The sequence below is a fragment of the Suricata suricatta genome, chromosome 4 (genome assembly GCF_006229205.1).
Source record: "Suricata suricatta isolate VVHF042 chromosome 4, meerkat_22Aug2017_6uvM2_HiC, whole genome shotgun sequence".
Taxonomy (NCBI): domain Eukaryota; kingdom Metazoa; phylum Chordata; class Mammalia; order Carnivora; family Herpestidae; genus Suricata; species Suricata suricatta.
Window position 1 is genome coordinate 115,450,839 of NC_043703.1, and position 26,624 is coordinate 115,477,462.

General features: G+C 40.0%; 1 protein-coding gene and 1 pseudogene across 6 annotated transcripts in view; one reads left to right on the forward strand and one right to left on the reverse strand.

The window, feature by feature from the left end:
* Positions 1 to 26,624, reverse strand: part of EXOC6B (exocyst complex component 6B) — a 581,371-nt gene that overhangs the window by 137,911 nt on the left and 416,836 nt on the right. For all 6 annotated transcript variants that reach the window (XM_029937576.1, XM_029937578.1, XM_029937580.1 and 3 more), the window contains exon 20: positions 12,228 to 12,301. In XM_029937576.1, coding sequence (XP_029793436.1) covers positions 12,228 to 12,301 — 74 coding nt within the window. The remainder of the gene's footprint in view (positions 1 to 12,227; positions 12,302 to 26,624) is intronic.
* On the forward strand, positions 17,722 to 18,223 carry LOC115289946 (annotated as a pseudogene).

Below are 26,624 nucleotides of genomic sequence, written 5' to 3' on the forward strand. Positions count from 1 at the left end.
TAAAACTCTGTGAAGAAAACATAGGAGATAATCTTTGTGATTTGGGGTTAGTAAAAACATTTCTTAAGATAGGACACATAGACTATAAGCAATGAAAGAAAAATGATATCATTATTAACCATGTATTATTAAAATTAAAAACAAATCCAAACTTTTCAGAAGATACTTTTAAGAAAAAAAAAGTCACAGACTGGGAGAAAAAAGTTGCCAACACATAATTGATAATGGACTGTTAACCGGAATATATAAAAATCTTTACAACTCAATAATAAGAATTATTTTAAAAACTGGAGAAAACACTTGAACAAACACTTCACAAAAGGAGAAAGATGGATGCCAAATAAGTATACAAAATGATGTTCAGCATCAATAGCCACTATGGGAATAAAAATTAAAACTACCACAAGGTACTACTACATACCTAATAGAATGGTGCAAAAAAAAAAATCGACAATACCAAAAATGACAAAAACAAATACTAGTCAGGGTGCAGAGCATATATTATCTCATATATTGCTGATGGAAATGGAAAATGGTAAAGGCACTTTGGAAAAGAACTCGATAGCTTCTTATAAGTTAAACATATACTTTCTGTATGACTCAATTATCTCACTCCTTAAATATTTACTCTAAAAAAATAAAAACATGCCACAGAAGACCCGTTACACAAATGGCTTTATTTATGATATCTCCAAACTGGGAATAATTCAAATATTCATCACCTGATGCATGAGTAAACAATCCCTAAAATGGAATACTATGCTGCAATAAAAATGAACGGACTGCTAATAAATGCAACACTATAGATGAATCTCAAAAGCATTATGCTAAGTGAGAGAAGCCAAAATTCAAAATACGATTCCCTTTATATGACAAAACTACAGTGTCAGAGATCAGGGCAGTCATTTCCAGGAGCTGGGAATTGGAAGGGGAGACTCACTGCAGAGACATACAGAACCTTCGCAGGAGGGAAACATTCTTGATTTTTGTGGCACTTGTACAACTGCGTAAGTTTGTAAAAATTTACAGAGCTGTATATCTAAGAAGGATGAGTTTTCCTGTATGTAAATTATGCCTCAACCAACCAAGAGACAAAAACTGCACACAGAACGTTGAAGAATGTAAACATCTGAGATCTCGGTCACTGCTGGTGGATATGGAATAGGGCACAATCACTTTGGAAGAGTTTGACATTTTTAAAAATAAAGTTAAACATACGCTTACCACAGACTCAGCAATTCTACTCCCTGTACTACTCGAGAACATAAAGCATTCATCCACAAAAGCACTTGTACAAGAACACTCACAGCAGCCTTATTCACTGTATTCCAAGGCTAGAAAAGCAAAATATTAATAAATATAACAGATGAAGGGGTCACTAAATTATAATATATCCATATAGCGAAATATCACTCATCAATTAAAAAATGAGATACTGATACATCCAATACCATGGATGAATCTCAAAATACTACACCGAATGAAAATAAGAATATAAATTCTAGAATATTATAGATACAATGTTATTTACACTTTTTAGACTTAACTTTTTAAAATCAATTTTATTAAGATGTAATTTATATGCAATTAAAAAAAACCTATTTTAAGTGTACAGTTCCACGGGTTTTGAAGAATCTATGTAACTACCCCCAAAAACATTTCTATCATCTCTAGAAGCTCCCTTGTCTTGCTTTGTCATCAGTCCTGTCCCCTTGTCCCCAAACACTGATCTACTCACTGTCACTATAGATTAGTTTGCATTTTCTAGAATGTTATATACATTTTAGAATTGGATTATCAAATAGTTCCTTTCTATTGATGAGTGATACTTGGGTATACCATAATTTATTTAGTCTTTCATTATATTTATGAACTAACCTACTGAAAACAGATCCTGAGTTATAAAAAAGAAGACTTCATAATAGCTTATAAGGCTTAAAATGCTGGGGTAAACATTAAATAATATAATCATGTTACTTAAGATTTAGTAAGCATATAATCAAAGACAGTAGGAAACTACATCTTAGAGAGGTCAAATAATTTGCCAAATGTCACAGCTAGTAACCCAGGTCTGTCCAATTCCAAAGTTCATGCTGTCCTAATACCCAGTACAGAGTTCCTGGAATTTGTAGATATGGGAGAGTCCCAATCTTCCCAATGTTTAAAAGGTTGAGACATAGGAGAGAGACTCTAGAAGTTTAAGAGGCCAACCAAGAGTTTTCTTTCTTCACACTTATAGGATTTGGAAAATTGCTAAATGCTTAGCATTTAGAAGAGACTAACCAGCTCTCTGCTAACCTACTGGGAACAGATCTTAATCCTCAGATTGACTAGGATCTTGCCTATATAACTAGTTTTTCAGAGCCAGTTCTTCTTTTCCACTGGGTATTCTTAGCAAATGTCCCAGAATACCATGTGAAAAGGGAACATCAGACGCTAGTCAAGGAAAGTGAACTGTCCTCTCACACCGGTGCTGGCAGAAGTTACACTTCATTTCACATGTAAGAATCCCTTAGTCGTATCTTAGAATGTGATATCATCCTTCTCTCTGGCCACATTCTCAATGAATTATTTTGCTCTTGAAATCAAGAAAGACAAAGAAATGATCCTGGTTAATCAAGAAGGAGCTACTTTAAAAAATGAGAATCTCACAGATCTGACTGTTCAGTTGTCTCTGAAACTGGTCCCTGTACAGCTCCCTGCCTCATGATACGCACCCGACATAAGGCTCCTTCCTAGGTACACCTGTCTTGGGGAGTCCGTCGTTCCTGACTGTATCTTTGCCTCTGCAACGTGCTGAGTCTGGATTGCCTTCCACTGTACCTCTTTCTTTCATTTGGTTCCTATTCTATCTTTGCTTCCCCCTCGAGACTTAACACTTTAGACTATCCTTTTGGATTCCTACTTTACTGATGTTGTCTGGTTCCCTTTTCCTAGTCAGTCTTATCCTCTTTATGCATTCCTAGCAACTTGCCTAGAAGGAGGGTTTTAATCTTCAGATCAGGGTTGTAGATGCTCTTTTTGGTCCTTGTTTCCAGGGAGCTCAGGCTTGCAACTGTGGCGCCTAGGTAGAAAATTCTCTTACAGTTGAGGGGGCTTCATCCTTGGCAGATAGAAATAGGCCCCAATTCCCTAAATCTGGACCTTTGTTGTCACTCTCTGCTGCCCTCCAGCGGCTATCAATAGGATGCAGTAGTTAGTCCTGAGGCCCGGCTCTTTTGCCCTTCCTAGGCTTGTAAGTGTTCCTTAGCAGGACACTAAGGCAGTGTAGTTAATGGAGATGAGATGTGTGTTCAGAATCCATCAGGCTTTAATTCCACCAGTACTACTGCAACAGCATTTTATACCACTGCTAGTTCCAGGGGAATTCATTGGTAATGACTCACTTGTCCTTTCTCCTGAAGACGTGATTATCTTAGAATATCACAAATTCCACGTGTGTGGTTTGCATATTGAGGCGGTGTGCTGAGATACGGGAGAAACCTCCTGAGTGTCTGAGGCTGGGCTTGTTGGGAGGTGCAAACAGCAGCACAGAGCTTCACGCTAGCCCGGGCAGCATGCCTCACAGGCTACCTACGTCAGAGGATCACCAACACTGTCCCTGAGCAAAGGGAGAAACTACCGGGTGGCTCCCACTATGCTATGCTTATTAGCTCCTCCTGCAAGATCTTGAAATGGATCTTGAAATGAAACTCTAGCCAATCAACTAAGAGACTTGGCTATGAGGCTATCCAGAGAGATGCTGGCACCGCGCCCACTTTAAAAGTGACAATCATTCTGCTGGAGCAATGGGATAGAAGATAATTGCAGACTAGACACACACTTCCGGGAAAAGTCTATCTAGCATACACGCAAAGGCTATTGTATGCTCTGGTGGAGGCCCTAAGTGGCGCAGCTCTGCCAGGTATGAAGTGCTAGACAACTCTGTTGAGCAAACTTTAGATTAGACTTCCCATCTCACTCAAGACTGGCCAATATGGGCTGACGGCAACCACGGAAAATGTTAGCCTGGGGTTAGGGCGATCTATGAGTCAAAGGCCAAACCCAATGTATTATTCGTGGGAAAACACGTCCAAAGTCTCGTGTTTTATCTCCTGCTACCCAAAAGATTATCCACAACTGCTCCTGGCTAACAGTACTTCACCCACTGCTTCTCTCCACATAATTGCTCTTAATACAGCTTAAGAACCCTGACAGGGCCCACAGCACCTGTCATTCATGAGTCAGCATTTCCAGACACACAAACTGTCTATGAAAGAGAGGGCCTTCAAAGAGGCTCAGAAGCTCCCTCTTTACCAAGCGCAAATGTGCAAAGAACCAACTGTCTCCCACCTACACTCCTGCTAAATGGCTATGCTTCCTCTGTGAGGAAAAGCAAAAGCCCCTGGAAAATACAAAGGGGTGTTGATCAGACCCTCCACCTTCTTTTCATGCACCCAACTATCTGCCACTGTGAAAAAAATCAATGAGGAAGCTACCTCTTATAAACTATCATGCTCTCAATGTGGTTGGCATCCACTACTAATTCATGCTCCCTCCTCTCTAATTCCCAAACTTTTGAAATAACTCCATGAGACTTTAGGAAATTAGACTTTGGAATTGCTAAAACAATTTCCATAGTGAGAGGAAAATGAATAGAAAACGGCCTTCCCCACATGCTATGATGTTATTTGGCCCGTTAAATTGTCTGGGTTTTTTCCTAGCATTTGAATAACATCTTACATGATTTTCTATACCAAAGAGTTGTAGTCTGCTTGGATATTATTTCATGAGATTCTGGTCTAGGGAAAAAAAAAAGGATTCTGTGTTAAATTAAAAAAAAAAAAAAAAAAGCCCTGAGACAGAATATCTGAGCGCACCTCCTTCCCTAGTTGAGAGGTTGGTATGAAGTGAGAAAATGAGACAAAGTTTCAGCAGTCCTAGAATAGACGCTCCTCCAGCAACCATGGGCATTTGGTAAATCCCAGAATGTGTTACATGTTATTGGCAGTTCCTTCTGTAAAGTTTCCATGCAGCCCAGTTACTAATATCCCACACAAGGGAAGGACAGACACCTGATTTGCAGTGGCGGCGGCAGCATCTGAGTGCCTGAAGACCTTATTTACCTGCGCCCCATCCTGTGTGTGCCAGTCCAGCCTTGGCTTACGTGAGGGCACAGGTCTAGCTCAGTGGAGTCCATTCTCAGAAATGTTGCTATTTACACCATTTACAGAACCAGACCCAAGGGCGTTAGCTTTCCCCTGCTCAGGAACAGGAATTGTTTGCTGTCAGAGCTTCCTTTGAGGTTAAAGGTATCGATCTGGTGTCTGTCAAAACAACATGGGCACAACAATTTTGTCAAAACAATCAGAGAACCCTGCTTTCAAAAACCAAAGGACCACCTTTGGGAGCGTTTCAAGATGACCATCTTATTTATGCCAGGCTGCCAGACCATAGTTACAAGTTCTTTTCTGAAAGCCTGTATCGGCGTACAACAGACTGGGCCTTGCCCTGAGGATCTTGCAGAAAGCTCTGCAGCTGTTCCTAAAACTGACCGATATAGCATCAATCCAAAAAAATCAAAATCGAGACCAACTGGCATCCCTTTGGAGCACGAAGGCCACCTGAAGAGAAATCTGTGGGAGAGAAGAACGTTGAAAGACCTGGTTTACCAGCATAGGCAATGACACAGGAACTATGCTTTCTTCTCTGCACTTTCCCAACCACACCATCACAGCCACTGTAATAGCGCTAGGGATGGCGTCCAATGAGCGAATGAATAGTTCTGATTTAGGGAGGTCTATAAAGTGTGTGCTTTACCCTAACATGGACTACAGTCTGTAGGAACACTTAGTAGCTCTGTACCAGCTAAGAGAGTTGTGCAGACAGTGCAGATTTATCTTCTTCCAATACCAGGTGCCTGTGGGATATGACGACTCTGGATCTCATTTCTGAAATGACATCTAACCACATATACACGCAACCCGCATATACGTGCTAGCGCAGATGACTTTTTCTAAGATAATATGCTTAATGGCTTAAACCATTCCTTCTGACCCCACCTTCCACATTAGGCATAGTAATGGCATCTTCCAATTCCATGAGTTACCAAGCTATTTGATTTCTGCACCTTGGTGCAGATGACTCCCAGTTTTACAGGCCACTATTTTTTCCAAGATCATACACAATCTGAAGGTCAACAGAATATTTCAGATGAGCACTTGGAGAATATATCTACTTACAACGTTCCTGGTCCATACAGTTTACTACTAGAGGATTTGAGGATTTGCATACCGCTCTATTTTCCTCCACCTACAACATCCTTTCACAAAAACATTCCCCTACTAACTCTCCCCACACCTCTCAGTTCTCCACCCCGACTCCTTGGTAACTGCTCAATAAACACTTGGGAACACTATAGGCCATCCTCCCCAAACCCCAGGTCACATTCCAGCAGGTTAAAAACCAGTATTAAGAAGTACTGGTTCTTAATGTGGGAAATGGCTTCCTTCCTGTTGAATAGGGCTTAACTGTTGCGATGAAAAAGCAGAAGATTGCCACCTGAGGCCTTTTTTACGTTGGGGGCCTGCCTTACCCCGACCCAGGCCTCCTATGTAGTCTCCTAAAAGTTAGGGGTTGTTTAAACTGGTTAGCGAGAAACATTAAAAAAAGAAATTCTGTTGGCTACATATTATCTTGTTATGTGTGGTATCAGACAAATTCAGTTTTTATATCAATGGGTGTTCTACTGAGGCTAACACAGAAGTGATTATTAAGCAAAGTTAAGATTTTTCCACATGAGCCAAGATCAGTCAGGTAAAGAGGGAATGAATGTTCCTCTTAGTGGGAGTGGTTGTTCATTTGACTTGGGGGCAGAAAAAAGAAAAAAGTAGGCAATTTGATTCAAAAACCAAAACTTTACTGAACAGGATCAAGATAGGAGGGGAACTAGAAAGGTCAGTTCCATACAGTTCCTTGAGATGTTCTCAGGTTTCATACCTGATGCTAGCTGACAGTGCTGATTTTACCTATATGCCTCTAGCAGGAATAACATCAGAATTTTTTCAACGTCTCCAAAGAAATATACAATTATTTCTCTTAGGTCCTATAGTTGTTTTTAAGGCGACTTAAGTGCCTGCAATGGAAATGCACCGTGTTTACTTTAGACGGAAGGTTTAGGAATTGGGGAATAACTGGCCTAGAGGGAATGTCACCAGCTCCATCTAAAAAAAGCCGTAGATATCTTGGGATGGCTTTGCTGTTTGAGAGTCGTTGCCAACAAGCTCCGTTCAGGAGATCTGATGCAATGTCACAACCCGGTTCATTCAGCTCGACAAAAACTTAGTATGTCGGAAGTAGGTGGCAGTCGGGGCCAGGGACAGAAAATCAGGTGATGTTACTAGAGAAAAGAACCCACTCAAACCTTTTCCTGTTGGTCAGATATGTAAGGTAAACAGCCAGAAATTAAATGAGTAATATACATGATTAATTATCTGGGGGAAGTTAAGATTCCCTCACAGTGAATGCAACAGGAATGTGAAATGTTTCAGCTCAGCCCACGATAAGCAGCATTTGATGAGAGGTAGGAGACATAAAAAAGAGGCCCATGAGGAAGCCAAATAGTAAAGTAAGAAACAAAGAAGCCAAATTAAGAAATGGGGTTTAAAGAAATTCGTCTAAAACTTAAAAAATGGAAAGACAGCCTAGATCTTAGTTAACTCCACATCTTTTTTTTTCTACATATGTTTTTTTTAAAAAAGTTAAAACTGGCTATTCTCTATGCTTAAGACACTTTCCTCTCTCACCGATGTCTGGCTTCTTTCAGTTGAACTTTCCACTTTTTAGTGCAATATTTTATAATTACTCAGGCTCACAAAGACCTCTCCACTCCATGGCCGCTTTCCGTAATTACAGATGCAGCTCTTATATCCCAACTGGAGGATAAGTTGACGTGGATCTCCCCTCTCTTTGATTTGAGGTTGGCCCTGTGACCAGCTCTAGCCCATAAGATGGGGAGGGAAGGATGGCTTGCCAGTTCCAAGTGGAGACCTTAAGGGGTTTGCATATTTCTCCCTGCTCTCTTGGAACCTGCCAGTATGTCTCGTGATGACGCCTGGGTTAGGCTGCTGTGGGTGAGAGATCACACGGAGCAGAGGAGAGTCAGTCTAGCTAAGGCATCCTAGACCAGCCAGTTCCTAGTGAATCTAGCAGCTGACCTCACGGTGTGAGTGAGCCCACTGAACCTATCCTGATTGCCAATCCGTAGAAACTTGTGTTAAATAAATGCTTCTTCTTTTAAGACCAGGTGTTTGGGGTGCTTTGTTATACAGCAACTATCATGAAATAGTTGAAACATATGCAATGTAATACTCATTACAGTGTGACTTATATTAAAATTAAATATTTACTGATCACTTCTTTGCTCCTGGAGGTCAGAGACTGTATTATATTTATTTATGTATTCCCACAGCACGGGGGTTGTGTTCTATTCATAGCAGGCACTCAAGAGTTTGATAAAATAAACTGAAATGAAAATCAACTGATGTTCAAATTCTAATATTCGTTGCTATTATCTGTTGGATGCTTAACAACAGAAGAAAAACACAAGAATCCAATCACTAATGAGAATCCGCTACGAGCCTTGTATGGTCATTCCCAATGACGCAACATTAAGGGCTGGCAGTTACTAGTACTTGGAGTGCATGTGCCACTTCAAGATAGCTAAAAAGTGAGCCCTGTAAGTTGTCCTTGCCAAGATTCAACATTAACCCAAAGTCAGATTTTGATAGAGATTCGCACATATACTTGAACACATGAATGTGAATTCATACTGCAATCCTATTTTTATGGACTTGGACATTGAGCAGGTATAAAGTGGCAAAGGAGATTTTGATTTGTACTAATTCACATTATCATCAATGGCAGGTTTTCTAAGCCCAGCAGTGTGATAGATGAGATTTGTACGTAAATGTGTATTAACTATGAAGTACTATACACATGTAAAATATCATGAAAGCTTGTATATTCAAAGTATCATTTCACTCTTTTCCTTAAGAAGTAGGAAACTGAGAATAGACAAGACAGGTGAGAAAGGATGAATCTTATTGCTATCCGTGTCTAATTTGCATCCTAATTGAATTTCTATAGCTTTTAAATGACACTCTGCTATTACAGTCTATGCAGAGATGATCTCATCAAATATTCTATGTTTTGATTATTTTAAAAATTATTCACTTGACAGTGTCTGAAACACTTTAAAGCAAGACAACATGAAAGTATGATCAGAATGAATATGCTCATAAAGCATTGAGGGAGATACAGTCAATGACAGTAAAAGAACGCCCTTGCTTCACTGTGACCATAGTGCTTTGCGTAGGTGTGCACCCTAGAACTTGCCCTAACTTTAACTTCTTCCTTTAACTTCTGCCATGCCTGTTTAGTATTGTCATGTTAGACTCAGAAAGGACATGATGATTAAATCAGTCTCTAAGCTGAAAAACTGAATCAGGACCTAAAGAGGTTTAGACTGATTAAAATGATAAAAATCTATGTTGTTATGTTGTTAATAATATGAAAGAAACACAGAGACCAGAGAGAGCCAAGTCCGTAAAATCAAATGTGTGAGCACTACCTGAGGAGTGGGTCTCCGTGCTACCCGCCCGTGTTCAAGACTCAACTGCTAGCAGAGAGGACGCTCAGTGAATCAGGAGAGCAAGCCTGTCCCCGAAATTGTGATGTATTAATAAAAACATAAAGAATCAAAGAGTCAGAGTTCAGCAAGACAGATTTTAGCCAACTTAAGAAATATCTTTCTAATAATCAGGTTGTTGTAAGGTGGTCCTTGCTGCTTTGGGTGGTGAGTTTTCTTCAAGGAGGATATGCAGGCAACAGTCTGGGTGCTGTGCAGGGTTTCAAGTATCAAGTCAAACATTACCCTGCATGATTTTTAAAATAAGTCCCAACCCCCAAATTCCATAATTCTATTATAGGACTCTGAAGGGCACGTGCAGAAGGACAACATACTCAAGGACACTTAATCATGCTTCATTTGAAGTCAAGGTATCTCCTTCAGAAACATACTCCCCGGTCTTCTCCTTATAGTCTGAACATCTCCATGGTTCAGAAGAAGTCCCCTTTTAATAAGATGCTCATGTTAAATAAGTTATGAGAACAATGAAGATGGACTGCAAAGAGATCAACTTTTTCAGAAGGGGATGGGAGGGATAATTTTTCTCACACTGATTCAACCGACCTGGGGCCTGCTAATAAAGAGCCACAGCCTGAGAGCTAGGGAGGTTTTTCAAATGGTCTAGGTTAGTGAGGTTAAAGCTGTTTTAACAGAGACAGACACAACTAGAAATTAGGTGTTAGTTTCAATAGGAAGAGGCATACTCTTTTTATTAGTAAGATTTTGGGGTCTGGTTTCTCCTGCTATAATATCATAAAAGGAGATCTGAGAACAGAAATGTAACAGCAAATAGGAACTTTAGCATAAACACCAGTGCCCGCGGAGAGCCCACAAACACGTGAGCATTCACCCCCGGCTCAGATCCACCTTATTTTGGCTGCGGCGTCTAACTTACTCCCTTAGTTAACATTTTCTGTGCACACTAGTTGCTTTCCATAGGGACCAAAAACCACAAACTAGAGAGAATGACCACACTTCCTTCTCATGAATAGTGAGAAAGGAAAATTTTTTTCCTTGGATGTGTCTCTCCAATGAAATTCAGTTTCTGCTTTCCAAGAAAAGCCAATTGGCTCAGAAGTTCCTGAGAAGAAACAGAAAAGTCCAACGGACAGCACTCCACAAAACCCTAAGGCAAGCTCCCAATCTTCCAGTCTCACATCAGCCGAGGGGTTAAAGCCCGACTGTCTCAGTTGAGTTGCTGAATCCACAGGTGGAAGGTCGTAAGTGTGGAAAGAGATACTCAGCTCCATTTGTGACCATGCTGGGAAAGCCTTTATGTGGTACGAGAACCCCCACCTCGGCCCCCAAATATTAAGTTGACACACGTTTCTGGGACACGGCTTGAATCCTCAAACTTTGGCGGGTCTATAGAGACACAATTTTCTGTTTTCTGCTTAACAGGGCTTTCCAGAATTGTCATCAGATGACAGATTACACCATCCATCCACAAGGATTCGGGGTAGCTCAGGCCATCCATTATGGGTTAAAAGCTGTTCCAGCATGAATCGAGTCACAGTGGTAAGGAGACTACCAATACAAGGGGTCCTATAGCTTTAAGAAATACTCTGGGCATCTCAAAGTTTTCAGAATGCAAACTATGTCAGCTCTGAAAACAAGAGGCACTGCATCATTATGGCAGGAGAAACAAAGCCAGCCCCCTTTTAAAAACAGACAAAAAAAAAGATTGTTTTAATAGGAGAGAAGCATCAGTCATTGATTCTTACTTCATTCACACTTTCTATCCAACCCCATCCATCTTCAGAGTGAAGAGATGACAGAGCCCAGTTAACTCTCTCCCTCTTTCGCCACCCCCTCCAGCCTATTCCTCTCTACCCAAACCACCAAGGCCTACCAACCTACCCATTTCGATCGGCAAGCGACAGCCCTAGAGAAAGACTCTCTCTCACTGATGGGCTCGCAGAGCTCAGGTATGCCTGAGGACTGGCTTCCGTCAACATTACTTTAACAGGGTTGCCTTTCGGACTAGCATGACTAGTCGGGGCCTTTGCTAATCATCTTCTAAAACCACCACTTAGTCACCCATGGCTGACCACATTCTACAATGGAGGGGATGGGCAGATTGAAGGCAACAGAAAAAAGTCAACAAGACACACCAACCATCCAGAATGTAAAATATTTCATTTTCCTTAAATGCTGCTGCCCTCATTATCTGCAAACAAAAGTCCTCCAGGAGGGCAGTCTCTGCATCAGTGCACCTGCTTAGCATTGGTTTGCTGAGTTATCTTTCTGCTGTGTCTGCAGAAGCCAACTATAGCACAATGGGTCACATCACTTGAGGGTCACTTGAGTCCCTCTACGCTCTGGGTCCCTCCTCCCACCTCCTGCCTTCCCGTCCACCCACAAAACCTTTAACTCCACCATAGCTAAGGATCCCAGATAGCTAAATAAAAGAGGTGGCCTCAAACACAGGGAAAAACCCTTAGGTCTCCAGTGTGAATCGCCAACGCCAATCCCCCTCCCTCCCTTTTTCCTTAAGACCTGATGGTCTTCAGTCACACATCTTAAAAGAAAAACAAAAAACAAAAACACAAAGACTTACTTGTCTCAAGTCGATGAAGGCCAACTGCAGCGTGTCCTCCTGGAACCCAGGCACCGGGCCGGATCTGGCAAACTCTGTGGGAAAGAAAAGAGGATAAAAAGCGCCTTTAACTAACCATGGACAGGGAGATTGGCAGACGGATGACAGGGAAGACAAGAGAGGCTGGGGGAGAGGAGGACCAAGCTTCTAAGGAGTCATGTCTCTCTCCCTTCAGCTTCTTTGTTTGCTCTTCAAAATTCGTGTCATCAAAACACCATTAATTCCAGCATCCTGACAGCAAGGAAACTGTACTAATTCGACCTGAAATTTATTCCCATGAGCCGCGCTGGGCTTCAGAGTATTTGTTTTGTGAATGGACAAACAACTTGCAAAGGAGGAGGGAGTGGGGGAGAGAAAAAAGTTTTTCCTCTCAACACAATAAAATCTTCAGCTGTGAAACTCTTTTCAGTTCCGAAAGCTATTTATATTTTAGATCGCTGAAGGAATTTTCTAATTTCACGCCTGTCACCTCATTCCCCAAGCATTTATCAAAAAATATTCCCTGCCACACCATTAATTATGCCCTCACTGATTATTTGTATTATCTCATGACTGCATTATTGCCAACACACACACACACACACACACACACACAGAAACTGTCCGAATCCACTGCTTAGCTCCTGAGCAAAGGAGTATTTGCAGATATGAAAAGTCCATCTAAACAAATCTCGCTGCAAAAGCTTAGGGAACCTTTGCACATACCCATCCTACTAGCATACTCTTTGTCCTTGACTTCTACTTCTATTCCACTCTCGAAAACTCTTTTTTCCTCTTTCCTCTACCCCAATTTAATCTTAGGTCAAAGACACCACATGAATGCTATTTGCAATTTACAGTAGCGCCTTGGGTCCATGCTCAGTTTATGACTCTGGCTTCTACATCGTTAAAAGGAAGATAACTGCCCGGGCTATAGGGACAGACACTAGTAACAGTTAAGAATGTCAAGTTTTATCGTCCCTAAGCCCTGCTTATTATGAAATCAAAAGGTCTTGCTTCAGCTCCCTACACACACACTCACACTCACTCACACACACACACACACACACACACACACACACACTGCACACAGAGAATGAGAAAATTCAGGAGTTGGGACAGTTACTATGTCTTGAATTCTCTCTAGAAAGCCAAAGTGTGATGGACATTTAACATCAATCTACCTCAAAATCAACTCCGGTTTTAGCTCAAAGCAAATATGAAAAGGAATGTTTTCAATTATTTTTTTTCCAGGAATGAATTTAAAAAAATTATACAGACTTGGTATCATACTTTTTTCTTTTGAAATTAAATAAAATCCATCAAGATATCTGCATACATTCCTGAAAAATTACTTCCAACATCCAGGAGCTGGACATATTTAAATGATGATTTGTCAACAGTTATGGGAATTCTTGTTTTTTAAAAATATTTTCCATCTGGGGTTTCTTAGACATAATAGGTTTTCATAACATCCTTGCCCCACTTAAAAAAATAATGCTAAACAAGTTAAACTGCAAGGGATTATGGAAACATCGTGTGCAATGAAATTTAACAAAACTTATTAGACAAAATACAGCACAAATATATTCTATAACTGTACACAAAATATTCTTATTTTAGACATTTCAACAAAAATAACTGTAAGTGAGAGGAGATAAACTATAGATAGGATGATTCGCGGCACTGGGTTTCTATTTGCAATGAAAAGAAAATTCAAATGCTATTTGTAAATTAATTCCATCATATTACAGCCCAAATGATTCAAGTTTCAAAAGAGTAGAATCCTACAACTGTACAAATACTTGAAGAGGGCCGTGTTAATGGAAAGCCTGACATACCCCGTCCTTCATATCTTACAACAGCCGTTCTCTGCACTAACCTTGTGTATACAACAGCTGCTCAAGTCAGATGTACAACTTGCCCAAACTGTGCTCCTACAGAAAGCGGTTCTCTGAATTACAGCCACAGCCACTCCTTCTGACAGCCTTGACTGTCGGTTTCAATAAGCTTCCCATGCCCAATGGTTTCATCCAAAGTTGGTAGTTTCCCCCCACTGCTCCTGCATGACTCAAGGCTACGTCGCATCATTTGACATACTGTCAGTAGGAACCTTTCTTGAGTCAAAATGTAGCAACTGTCGAGGTGTTCTGCTTACCTACACATGTCCAACTCAAGAGAACGTGGTACATGGTTGAAATGTTTGAGAGCTGGCTACACATTCTCCCCTCTCCTTATTGAGCATGCTCCCTGGGGCTAACAGATGACACAGACAAAACCACTCAGGAAACTCAGCCTCACTTTATAGACCTCATTTTTATGACACACTGAATCTGCCACATTCCCAGAGGACAAGGTGGCCTTTTAGATTTGGTTTTCCTTTTATAAATCAGGGAATCAAAGAGCGACAACTGCAACAAGGTATGACAAAGTAAAGAGATTCGTTTTCACATATAGTTTATGGAAATGTCTCATTACTTTATATTCAACTTCATGTTTGTATTTCTCCTCATTGTTTTATGTATATAATCCTTGTCTTCTCATGTAGATGGTAAACTCCTTAGGGATAGAGACCATATCACTGAACCTAACAAGCATTTATAATAGTAGATATTCAGCACTCATATATCAATTAAATAAGTTACAAAAACGGCGAGATTCATTTACTACACATACTCTTCACTGCCAATGAAAATCTTTGGATCGCAGTAGGTAGCGTGTCCTTAACATGAGTATTAATAAGCAGGTTTTAGGAATTTATGAGCTTCCTAAAATTCAGTGTGCACTGACTGAAGGGATGGGTTTTGAGGTCATAAATATCAGAGTTTGAGCTCTGATACTAGGTCTACGGACATGGACAAATTACATAATCTCCTTAAAGCTTCAAGTCTTTTTCTCAAAAATGAAGAAAACAGTGCATTCTTTATAGGGCTACCATGAGGATTAAATGAAATAACACACATAGAGCAGTTGGCAGAGGGCCTGGCATATCATAATTGATTATCATTACAATTAGTTTTTTGTGTGAATATACAGTTCTCTGGGAAGAATCTTCGTAGCTTTCACTGAACTCTCAGAAGGCTGCTGACCAAACAAAAGGTAAGGAACACTGCTACACATCCAGGACAAAGCAGGAGAATTCACTTGGCCACCATTCAGTGATGCATTAGTGCGCTGGCACTGCAAATTTATTTACGGGCAAATTTTTTCACTTAAACGAAGTTGAGATGACTAATTCACAATATGTTAGCCACAGCAATTTTTATTGGTATTATTTATGAATTTCAAAAAAATGCATAAAATAGATCTCCTGTAATTTTTGGACTCCATATACCCTTAAAAACATAGTTGTTCTCTTAGAGTCAAGTGTTTAGATCTATGAAAAATGTTAATAGCATCAGAAAGTGTGAATATTCTAAATAGATGAACATTTGTAAGCAGTCTCATTTCAACTCTATAAAATGCAATATACATAGTGAACACTCATTTCATAACGTTAACTGAAGCTGTTGCAGACAGAAAGATTACAAGAGGATTTTCTTCTTTCTTTATATTTTATAAACTTTTTTTTAAGCTTATTTATTTTTGAGAGAGACAGAGCATGACTGGGGGAGGAGCAGAGAGAGAGGGAGACACAGAATTTGAAGCAGGCTCCGGGCTCTGAGCTGCCAGCACAGAGCCCAATGCGGGGCTCGAACTCATGAATCATGAGATCATGACCTGAGCCAAAGTCGGATGCTCAAATGACTGAGCCACCCAGGCACCCCTATTTTATAAACTTTTAAAATGAGTACAGACCACTTTCATAATCAAAGAAAAGGAAACAAAATACACACCCGTGCATATGCACCAAAATTACTTAGTGGTGCTGATTTAATAGTCCTCTAGTGACAAGAGATAGGACTTGTTCAAGATTTAGCCTTACAAACAGCTGGGATTGGTCTGCACACCCAACTTCCCAGATGCTGCTGGACAGAAAGAGAAGAAGAAAACTACAAAAAGCCCCAGTCTATGTAATAGGCTGATGCATACACAAATTCATTAGATGCACACACGAGAAGCCTCTCTTAAACATCACAAATGGAAACCTTCCTTCTTTTGAAATCATTAAAAGAGGTACAAGTATGTAATTCTGACTGAGTAGAACCAATGTACACAGGGGGTACAATGGACGAGTCCCTTTCTGGACTTGTCTCTGAGTCCAAGAGCTGTAGTAGGTTTGCAGTCTCTAAGTGCTTCCAACACCAGTGTTTCCAAAGCCTGGGATCTGTAGTGTAGACTCGGCATCGCAAGACTATGAGGTGCTTGCTCTGTTTCTCAAAGACCCAACCCCACACTTGAGCAGCATGTGTTACTTGGGGACTGAGTCAAGGTTCCAGTGAAACTGGCAAGAAAGCTTCCTCTTCAAAAATGTGTTCAGATTAGTAGAGCCTGCCTCCCACTGACACCTTTTCCAGAGAGCCCCCCTCTCCCCAGCGCCTCAGCGGGGTAGGGACTCTTCAGAGTTGAAGCTGGAATCAGGGCTTGACTCTAAGACCCAATGTGCAAATGTGCGAAATCTTTTAATGAGAAAACTGTCAATCCACTGAAGTTTATGAAGGAAATATTCTCACTTAAAAAAATAAAAAGGAGGTATAAAAGTTACAGAGAAGAAGGCGTATTGTTAAGTGAAGGTATAAACGGGGAAAGAAAATCACACACAAAAAGTACTTTACTTGCTGAATATTCAACATTCCTTCACGTTCTCCTACATGCTTAAATCTAGGCGGTTGGGCAATCATTTCTAAAAACAATATTAATTTCTCAAAAATATCCTGTAGGTTTACATAAATGACATAAAATTACCAAAAGAGAAAAAGAAGGGATTCCACTAATTTCAAAATGCTTTCTAGACTTCTTGAAGGCTGATCCTTTAATTAACTAACACTATCACTTAGAGGGGGGAAGGAAAAATAATTTATATACACTTTAAAATTATGAGGTACACTCACATTTGGCCGAAGGGGGGGGGCGACATTATAAATACCATAGAATGCTAATTAGAATAAAATGGCAGAGTCATATTATAAAGGGCTTTGAGAAATCAAAATGATTGTCTTAGTCTATAATCTGCATATCTGGATAGGACATCTGAGAGTATCAAAAGCAAGCAAGCTGTAAGAAACAGAAAATACAACTAGTTCTGAACTGATGCTAGAAGAACAATCATGTTTGCACAGGCGCACCGAGTCACAAAATTACATGTCTATTTTCGGCAAATTTCCCAGGGAACAAGAATAACTTTGGAAAGAAGATGAGCAACAAGGTAAAATTTATTTCAGAAAAGCAAAACTAGTACCATCTCTGGCAAACAGGTAAAATAGCAATTGTTGGAGAAAACTATAATTTGTTTAAATAAGAGAAAGTTGAAAAGAGTGGATAAGGAGGCGCGTGGAGCCAGAGTCGAGACCAGAGGCCGAACTCGGGATCTGACACGATGGCCGGGCTGCCCCGCAGGATTATCAAGGAAACCCAGCGTTTGCGGGCGGAACCAGTTCCTGGCATTAAAGCAGAACCAGATGAGAGCAACGCCCGTTATTTTCATGTAGTCATTGCTGGCCCCCAGGAATCCCCCTTGGAGGGAGGGACTTTTAAACTTGAACTATTCCTTCCAGAAGAATACCTGATGGCAGCCCCTAAAGTACGTTTCATGACCAAAATTTATCATCCTAACATAGGCAAGTTGGGAAGATTATGTTTAGATATTTTGAAAGGTAAGTGGTCCCCAGCACTGCAGATCCGCACAGTTCTGCTATCGATCCAGGCGTTGTGAAGCGCTCCCAATCCAGAAGACCCATTAGCAAATGATGTAGCGGAGCAGTGGAAGACCAACAAAGCCCAAGCCATAGAAACAGCCAGAACATGGACTAGGCTATATGCCATGAATAATATTTAAAATCGATCTGATCATCAAGTGTGCATCACTTCTCCTGTTCTGCCAAGACTTCTTTTTTTTGTTTGTTTGCATTTAATGGACACAGTCTTAGAAACATTACAGAATAAAAGCCCAGACATCTTCAGTCCTTTGGTGATTAAATGCACATTAGCAAATTTATGTCTTGTCCTGATTCACTGTTGTAAAGCAAGGGCAGAGGCTAGAAGTACCATCAGGATTGCTGTGAACCGTTTAAAAGCGGTGGCGCCTCTCTGCTTTTATTCATGTCCCCCGTGATGGTTAAGGTATACAGCGCTGTGAATGCAGGCAGTTGTCAGGGCTAGCTGCAGGGGTGTGGGGGTTTCCTCTTCATTATTGTTTTGAGGGGGGAGAGGTAGTTTTACTTTACTTTTGTGGGCTCCTTTCCCCCTTTTTATGGTGATCTAATTGCATTGGGTAAAAGCAGCTAACTGGTTCTTTAGAATATGCTCTCTAGCCAAGTCTAACTTTATTTAGACGCTATTGATGGACAAGCTTGATTGTTTGAACCAAAATGGGAACATTAAACAAACATCACAGCTCTCACTAATAACATTGTGACTTTGCTGTCAAGTGTAGAATCCTTCCTTCAAAAAAAGCTTGTGACCATTTTGTATGGCTTGTCTGGAAACTTCTGTAAATCTTATGTTTTAGTAAAATATTTTTTGTTATTCTAAAAAAAAAAAAAGAGTGGATAAAATTTTGACCAGAGGTCCCTGGATACTGTCAGTTATTGTTCCCAGTGAACTTCCAGGTCAGAAAATGGACAAGAGCATATCACCAGCCCTCATTGAAGGGACTAGAGGTTTGGTTAGGGCCAAAATGCCAGGTGAGAAAGAAAACTCAGTACCCTGGGGCTCAAAGTATGTTGGCTACTTGTTTATATCTTAAGAGCATGTCAGGTCACATGTGGTTTTTGTGGGATTGAAAAAATAAGAGCTGCTGTTGCTGTATTAACATAATGGTTTCCTGGTATCTAGCTCCCGGGAGCAGCAGATAAGGAGCGTGCCAGACTACCAAGTGTGGCTCTGGGGAAGCGAAGCTCTGCTTGCATCACTTCACAGTGGCTCCACTAAGCTAATTACAGACAGGAGCTGATGGACTCCACAGGGAATCTACTCCAGGCTCTGCTGGTCAGAGAAAGGTCGTCCAGAACATAAGGAAGTAAGAGCAAAGGAGACAGATGCCAAGAAGACGGGAAAAGGCTGAGGGGGTGGAGGGAGAAAGAAAACCACCTTGGGGATGAAACTGACCATACTTGTCTAAGTGTGCTTGCATGGACATGTGATCATAAAAAGCGGACACCTTTATTTAGCCAGGGTATGGCTCTGTGACGCACATTACGCTCTGTTTTTACATACCTTAAATATGTAACTCACTACATTTCCCAGCCCACAAAGGGCAGAGGGAAGCACAGGGTAACGCGAACATATTCGCAAAGTTCTGTGAGAGAAATCAGATGGAAACTGATGATGCTGAAATCTGACTGCAAATGCCAAGCCAGGACTCCACCAGGATTTACAAAGTACTTTTAAAGTTTGATTTTCTAAGTTCAATTCTCCGAGCTCCTTTTGCTCTGAAAGACCACTGAAAGCTAGGACAGACAGACATGGCATTTTAATTAATAAAGAATTCATCTCCCATAAGTGAGAAAATGGCCACCAGCATGAAGGAACTTCCACGCGGCCGCTCAGTGAGTAAGCCAATCTGCCTCCACCCGCTGTCCCTTTAATTCTGTCAGCAGGAGGAAAGGGGGGTCCTGGCACTCCCAGGGGCTGGTGTCAGTAACAGCACACATTCACCTGGACAGAAAAGCTGTTTTATGAGAAACAAAACTGGCAAATCAGAGAGCCTGATTTCTACCTCTTCATTGACATAGAAGAATCAGTAAACAGCTGAATGAAATTAGCAAAATCTAGCAAAGCAAACTGCAGAAACAATTGTTTAAGATTTAAAAGACAGAGATGATATAAGTTCCCACCATTTCATGGAGTCCAAGGGGCACTGGGTCCTTTATAGAAATAAAGTGCTAATCTTTGTCTGAAGAAATAATATTTTAAATGACGGATCAGAATAGTCAGCAGTATTCACTAAATTAAGGAGTGACTTTTGCATTGTGTGGTTCTTTGCAATGGAAGAAGGGTTGAGGAAAGTCAAGACTTGAATGAGTAGCAGACAATGTCATCCTGCAAGGCAGTGGACTTTACCTAAACAACTGACAAAAACGGAGCAAAAGATGACCTTGGACTTGAGTCTATACTCTATACTGCTTAAGCAGGAAGGAGGAGCATTTGTAACTACTGAGGACTTCTACCAATGAACAACTTAAGGGCCAAAAGCTTGAATCAGTGACCCAGTTACAGTCTGATCCTTCTAAGCCTGTCCTTGTATTAGTTCAACATGCAGCCCCCATCTTGAATGTCTAGAAACAAATATTCACTATACATGTTCCTTTACATGCATATTAACTATTCCTTTACATTTGGTTAGGAATCATAAAATCATAAACATACACAGATCTGTACAAAATCATCATTTTCCTCTGAAGTTCCCAAATGCTTCACAAGTTTGCAAAATAAGGGTCAGTTTCATAATAGCTTCTAAAATTTTGGTGAAAAGAAGTTTCTCCTGATCAGCAGTCGGCAGTGTTTCTGTGTATAATCTCTAGGAAAGTTGAGGATCCGCCATGAGAGGGGTGGGCTTCCTGAGAGATGAGAAAGACTAGTGCTCTGAAGTAGTAACTTTATATCCTTGAAATTTTTACTATGCTTTTAAGGACTTAATTTTCTCCATGTGTTTGTTCAGCACTGATTATTCTGCTGTATGAACATATACACAAAGCTGTGGCTATCTGAAATTTTACAGAAGGATTTTTGAGAAGGATCCTGCCAATCATTTAACATCACAGTGAAAATCAATTTTCTAGAAAAGCACTGTCCAAATAGAAATGTGAGCCCCATGTGTAATTTTAGAATTTTTAGTAGACACATTAAAAACAGAGACAAAACAATTCATTTTGAAATTAATAATATATCTTGTTTGACTCAGTTATATAAAATATTTCAATTTCAACATGAAACTAGAATTTTAAAAATTATTCATTTTGGGGGCACATGGTTGGCTCATTGGTATAACATGTGGCTCTTTTTCTTTAAATGTGTGTGTGTGTGTGTAATTTTTTTTTTAAGAGAGAAGAAGGGTGAGTGGGGAGAGGAGTGGAGGAGTAGGGGGTGGGAGAGGAGGGTGGGCAGAAAGGGAGAGAGGGAGGGAGGGAGAGAGAGAGAAGGAGAATATTTTAAGAAGGTTCCATGCGCAGCATGGAGCCCAAAATGGGGCCTGATTCCACAACCCTGGGATCATGACCTTGGTCAACATCAAGAGTTGGATACTCCACTGACTGAGCCACCCAGGTGCCAGAAACATGTGACTCTTGATCTCAGGGTTGTGAGTTCAAGCCCCACACTGGGCATGGAATCTACTTAAAAAAAATTATTCATGCTGGTTTTTTCAAAATTTAGTATATATTTTACATTTACAGCACTTCTCTTGTGGCTAGCTACATCTCGAATGCTCAAATGGCCACTTGAGGCTGGTAGCTATAGCACTGGATAGCAGAGCTTTAGATGATGTTGACTGTAATCAACATGAATTAAAATTAAATGTGCCAAGAATGACTTTAGATTTTGAAATGACCAAGAAAGAGCATTCCTAAAATTTACAGCATTATGAATTCTATTTTTACGTTGGCTATGAAATTAAGGATTGAAGCAAATGTCCGTGATACTACAATATGGCTTTGATTCAGTTCATATTATAAACATATGTTGCCTTGAGAGCTATATACTTTGTATATTCTTCATCATGCCCCTCAATACATTTTCATATTACCTCTCTATTAATCCTTATATTTGTATGCCTACCTTTCTTCTCTTCACCCCATTTTCTCTTATACAGTTGTTCCCTGTTACTGATATGCAGGATGATATGTACCAAGACACCAATGGATGCCTAAAGCCACAGGGAGTACTGAACCCCATACATACTATGGTTTTTCCTATACATACATACCTATGTTAATTAATAATTAGGCACAGTAGGAGATCAACAAGAGCTAATAGTAAAAGAGAACAATTACAACAATATATTGTAATAAAAGTTAATGTGAATCTGATTTCTCTCTCTCTCTCTCTCTCAAAATAACTTATTGTACTGTACTCATCCTTCTTGTGATGATGAGGGAAGATAAAGCACCTGTGTGCTGAGGCCACGGAAACCTCTTACGTAGGCACTGTGATGCTGTGATGTTAGTCTACTACTGAGGATACATCAGGAGGAGGATCACCTGCTTCCAGATCACAGTTAATCTTGGGTAACTGGAACCACAGAAAGCGAAACTGCAGGTAATTGGAGGCTATGGTACCTAACTTATTTGTTTTTTTTAATTTGATCTGTGAAAGTGGCCTCAAATCATTTTTGAAAAAGAAGTAAGGTATAATTTTTTTAATGATGATAACGGATAAGTATATAAGCTTTGGGACGTAGTGAGCTATGCCTCAGTTTCCCCAGCCAGTGATGACAATAACCATCCTGATCTATAACTGCAAAATGTTTTTTAAGGTAAAATATAAAATAAATGCTGATTCATTAAAAGGAAAAGTGTCAAGACTCACTATCAAGACTCCGGAGCAGGGTGGAGATACAGCATACCACATTATAAAACATGCTGAAAGGCAGAGAAATGACTAAGGTAGGTTCCACATCGGAAGTTCCCTAAGCTAAAGGAGACAGACTTTTTAAAAAAGTCAATATAGTTCTTTTCTTTTTCTTCTTTTTACAGCTTTTTAAAAGTAGGCTTCAGGCTCAATGTGGGGCAGAAACTCATGACCCTGAGATCAAGAGTCACATGCTCTACCTACCAACTGAGCCATCATAGTGCCCCAAAATAATTCAACTGAGGGTAGTCAATATTTTTTGGCATATATATTCCTTGATGTTCTCACAATTTTCTAGGAAAAGTAAGTCTCCTAATGTAAGCTGGTGTCCTTAAAAGATAGATATGTCATTAGCTAAGGTAACTGAGATTCTAGTTCTTTCTAGACTTTCCTTATGTTACCTTTGGCCAATCATGTAAGTACAAAATGAATGTAATAACATTTCACTTAATTAAAGCTACAGGAATAAATCAAATATATTCTTGATGTCTGTGATACAATGAAGAACATATCTGGTCTTTGCCCCACTCCTAGAATAGACCTTCAAATACCCTTGAAAGTTCCTGAGCAATAGGAATTACTATTCACAGTGAGCTTCTTTTGACCACACCTAGGTTTATGCTGACAGTTGCTCAAGTGGGCCCTTAGATAGTTTTAAGGGAGGGGCTGGATAAGCCAGAAAGCCCAAGCTCATGATTTTCAGCCACATCCCAGGTCTACAGGGAGGGTAGAGGCTGAAGGCTGATTTAGTTCATGCAGCCAATTATTTATTCAATCATACCCATGTAATGAAAGCCCATATAAAAACTCTGGATACTGAAGCTCAGTAAATCTTGATTAGTGAACACTCTGATGTGCCGGGTGGGTTACATGCTCAGATTCTAAAGGAGAGACAACATGAAGGCTGTGCTGTCTCCCCCGCTCCCCAGGACCCCAGCCTATACATATCTTCCATTTGGCTGTTCCTGTTACAGCCTTTATAATAAACCTGTAATCATAAGTACAGAACCTTCAGTGATTTCTATGAGTTCCCTGGTGAATTACGGAATGGAAGGGGGTATGGGGAGTTCTGAATCTGTGGTCAGCTAGCAAGAGGAGTGAGCGGCTTGGACACCTGAGACTTGCAGCTGATGTCTGAAGACGGGCAGCCTTGCAGGACTGACCCCATAACTCTGCAATGACTCCAGGTTACGTGCAGAATTGGATTGAGCTATAGGACATCCAACTGGTTGTCAGAGAATTGCTGTTGGAACACAAAGTCCAATCCAGACCAAGTGCAATATAACTAGATGTTGGGTCCATTTTAATATCTAGGCTAGAGCCATACATGTCCCAGCATAATTAATGTGAACATTACTGGATTTGGATATAAAATAATATGCTCTTCCCCTTGACATGGTCACTTCTTCAATGAATCAAAAAATTAAAGATATTAAATTAAAGTACGTTTTCAATATTAGATATCACTTGTGACATGGCAAAGTAAAAGTTCTGTATATCTTGTCCAGAGAAAATGAACATTTTCTATATTTACTAGCTTTGCCTCTTTGCTTCATAAAATTGTTTAGTTATCAGCTGGGAAGTTTTTTTCCCTAAAATGGAAATTTATTGTAAATTAATAAAACAATGATCCAACAGCCACCATGTTAAATCTTTGCATTAGATCAATATCAACATAAATACTGTTCTCCCATTCTGTTGACATAGGCTAATGGATCTATCTTCAGAAGTCAAGACCTAGACTTAGGATCTATCTTACTTAGAGAACATAAACTCTGCCACTGAGAACTCAGTTTAGGATGTGTTTTCCCTTTCCTTTTCCCCTAAAACAAACAAACAAACAAACAAACAAAAACAAAAGGAAAAGAGCATCTTTGTTAGTAGTGCAACCCTGGCCCTCTGGCTGATACTTATTGGGTAAAGGGCCAAGGAGAGGACTTTGGACACAACTCAGGAGCTCCCAAGGAAGCAGTAAGGATTTTAACTTCTAGGCACTGCTCAAAGGGAGATTCGTTTGTAAAAAGAATTTAGGGTAGCTGGAGGAAAAGGAAATGAAGATCATTGTTTCCTAAGGCACATGAGCAACTTCTTTCCATGATAAACTGGTGCTTTTGAAAAAATATCTTAAGTGCTAAAAGGTATAGGAGATAAACGAACATTTCAAGTGTTAAAAGCATTCCCGCCTTTAAAATGATCCTTGTTGAAAAGCCCTCAGAAATGCTTTTCTAGGGAAGAGTAAAGAACCTCACTCTTTTCCCTGGTTAACTATTGGGGCAGGGGCTTATGCTACACCTAGTTTCCATCCATTGATGGGCAAAGAGATTCCCATTGCCTCAGAGGGGAGGGCAGGCCTTAAGCAGGCTGACTGCTGGGACTTGGTGAAAAATGGAGGAGACTCAGTATTTCTCCAGCAAGGCATATCATTCAGAAGAAAGGTACATCATTCAGAATGACAAAAGGAAGAGAAAGATAACTAGCCAAATCTTACTGATGCCTACTAATAAAATAAAGGAATAATTATTTTTCTTTTATTGTTGGTTACATTATATAAAATGTTCAGTATTATTTGCTATTAAGCAGTCTCAAGTCATTAGGCTGAAAAATGGCAACATAAAGAAAAATAACCACTCCACTGAAATTCTCAGAGCCAATAACATAAACAACCTCTGCTTTCTTCTCTTTCAAACTCCATTTCTGAAAGAGCGATTTACAAGCACGGATTCAACTTCTTTATCTTCCGCTCACTCCTGAATTCTCTGCAATCTGGTTTCTACCACTCCTACTTCCACTAAAAGTACTCTCTCTAAAATATACTTTGGAATCCTTCTTACTAAAGCAACATTTATTCAGCCCTTCTCTTACCTGACATTTGCATGTACCATGCAGTATTATATAAAATTATTCACTCTTTGTCTGAAATTCACATTTAACTAAGTGTCCTGTTTTTTATCTGGCAACCCTACACCTAACTAAAGTTTCTGTATTTAGGCTTGCATTTTTCACAATTTTGCCACAGTGATTCTCCTAAAGGAGAAAATGGCCATGTCATTCTCATATATAAAACATAGGACCAGCTCCCTACATACCTAGAATCAAGTATATACTTCTCAGTAAGTATTTGAGTGCCTAACAAGGATTATGTTTTCAGCATTTCCTCTTGGTGACCTCACTTCATTTCACCCTATTCTCTAGTCATAATGAACTAGTGTTAGTTCTCTAATATACCATGCTTTTTTTTGTTTCTTTCCAGAATTTATACAATCACCTGCCTTACTAGCTAGAATATCCTTCCAAACCTACCTCATCCCACGTGAGTGGCTAACTCCTATCCATGTAGTCTAACTGGATATCCTAGTCGAAACAATTCTCATACAATAAGTGAGTAAAAGATTTTAAAGAGATGAATGGATTATTCGTAGACACTTAGTGATCAAGTACAGACAAAGACACAGGTCTCAATTCACCCATTCAAGTGCATGTTATCCCACCAGTGACCCTACTACACCACCTTCTCTTTCCAGGAAAGGAGTGGAAAATAGAAGTAAAATATAGACCAACAGAAATTTATAGACAAAACTTACGAATTCTATACATTGACTCACTGGAAACTTTCAGCTAAATGGAAGTGTTGGCAATGATATTTTCCTCCTATTTTCTAAATTCCAATCTTAGAAATATAAAAATTGGAAATGCTAAGGTGATTTTCTGGAGAAA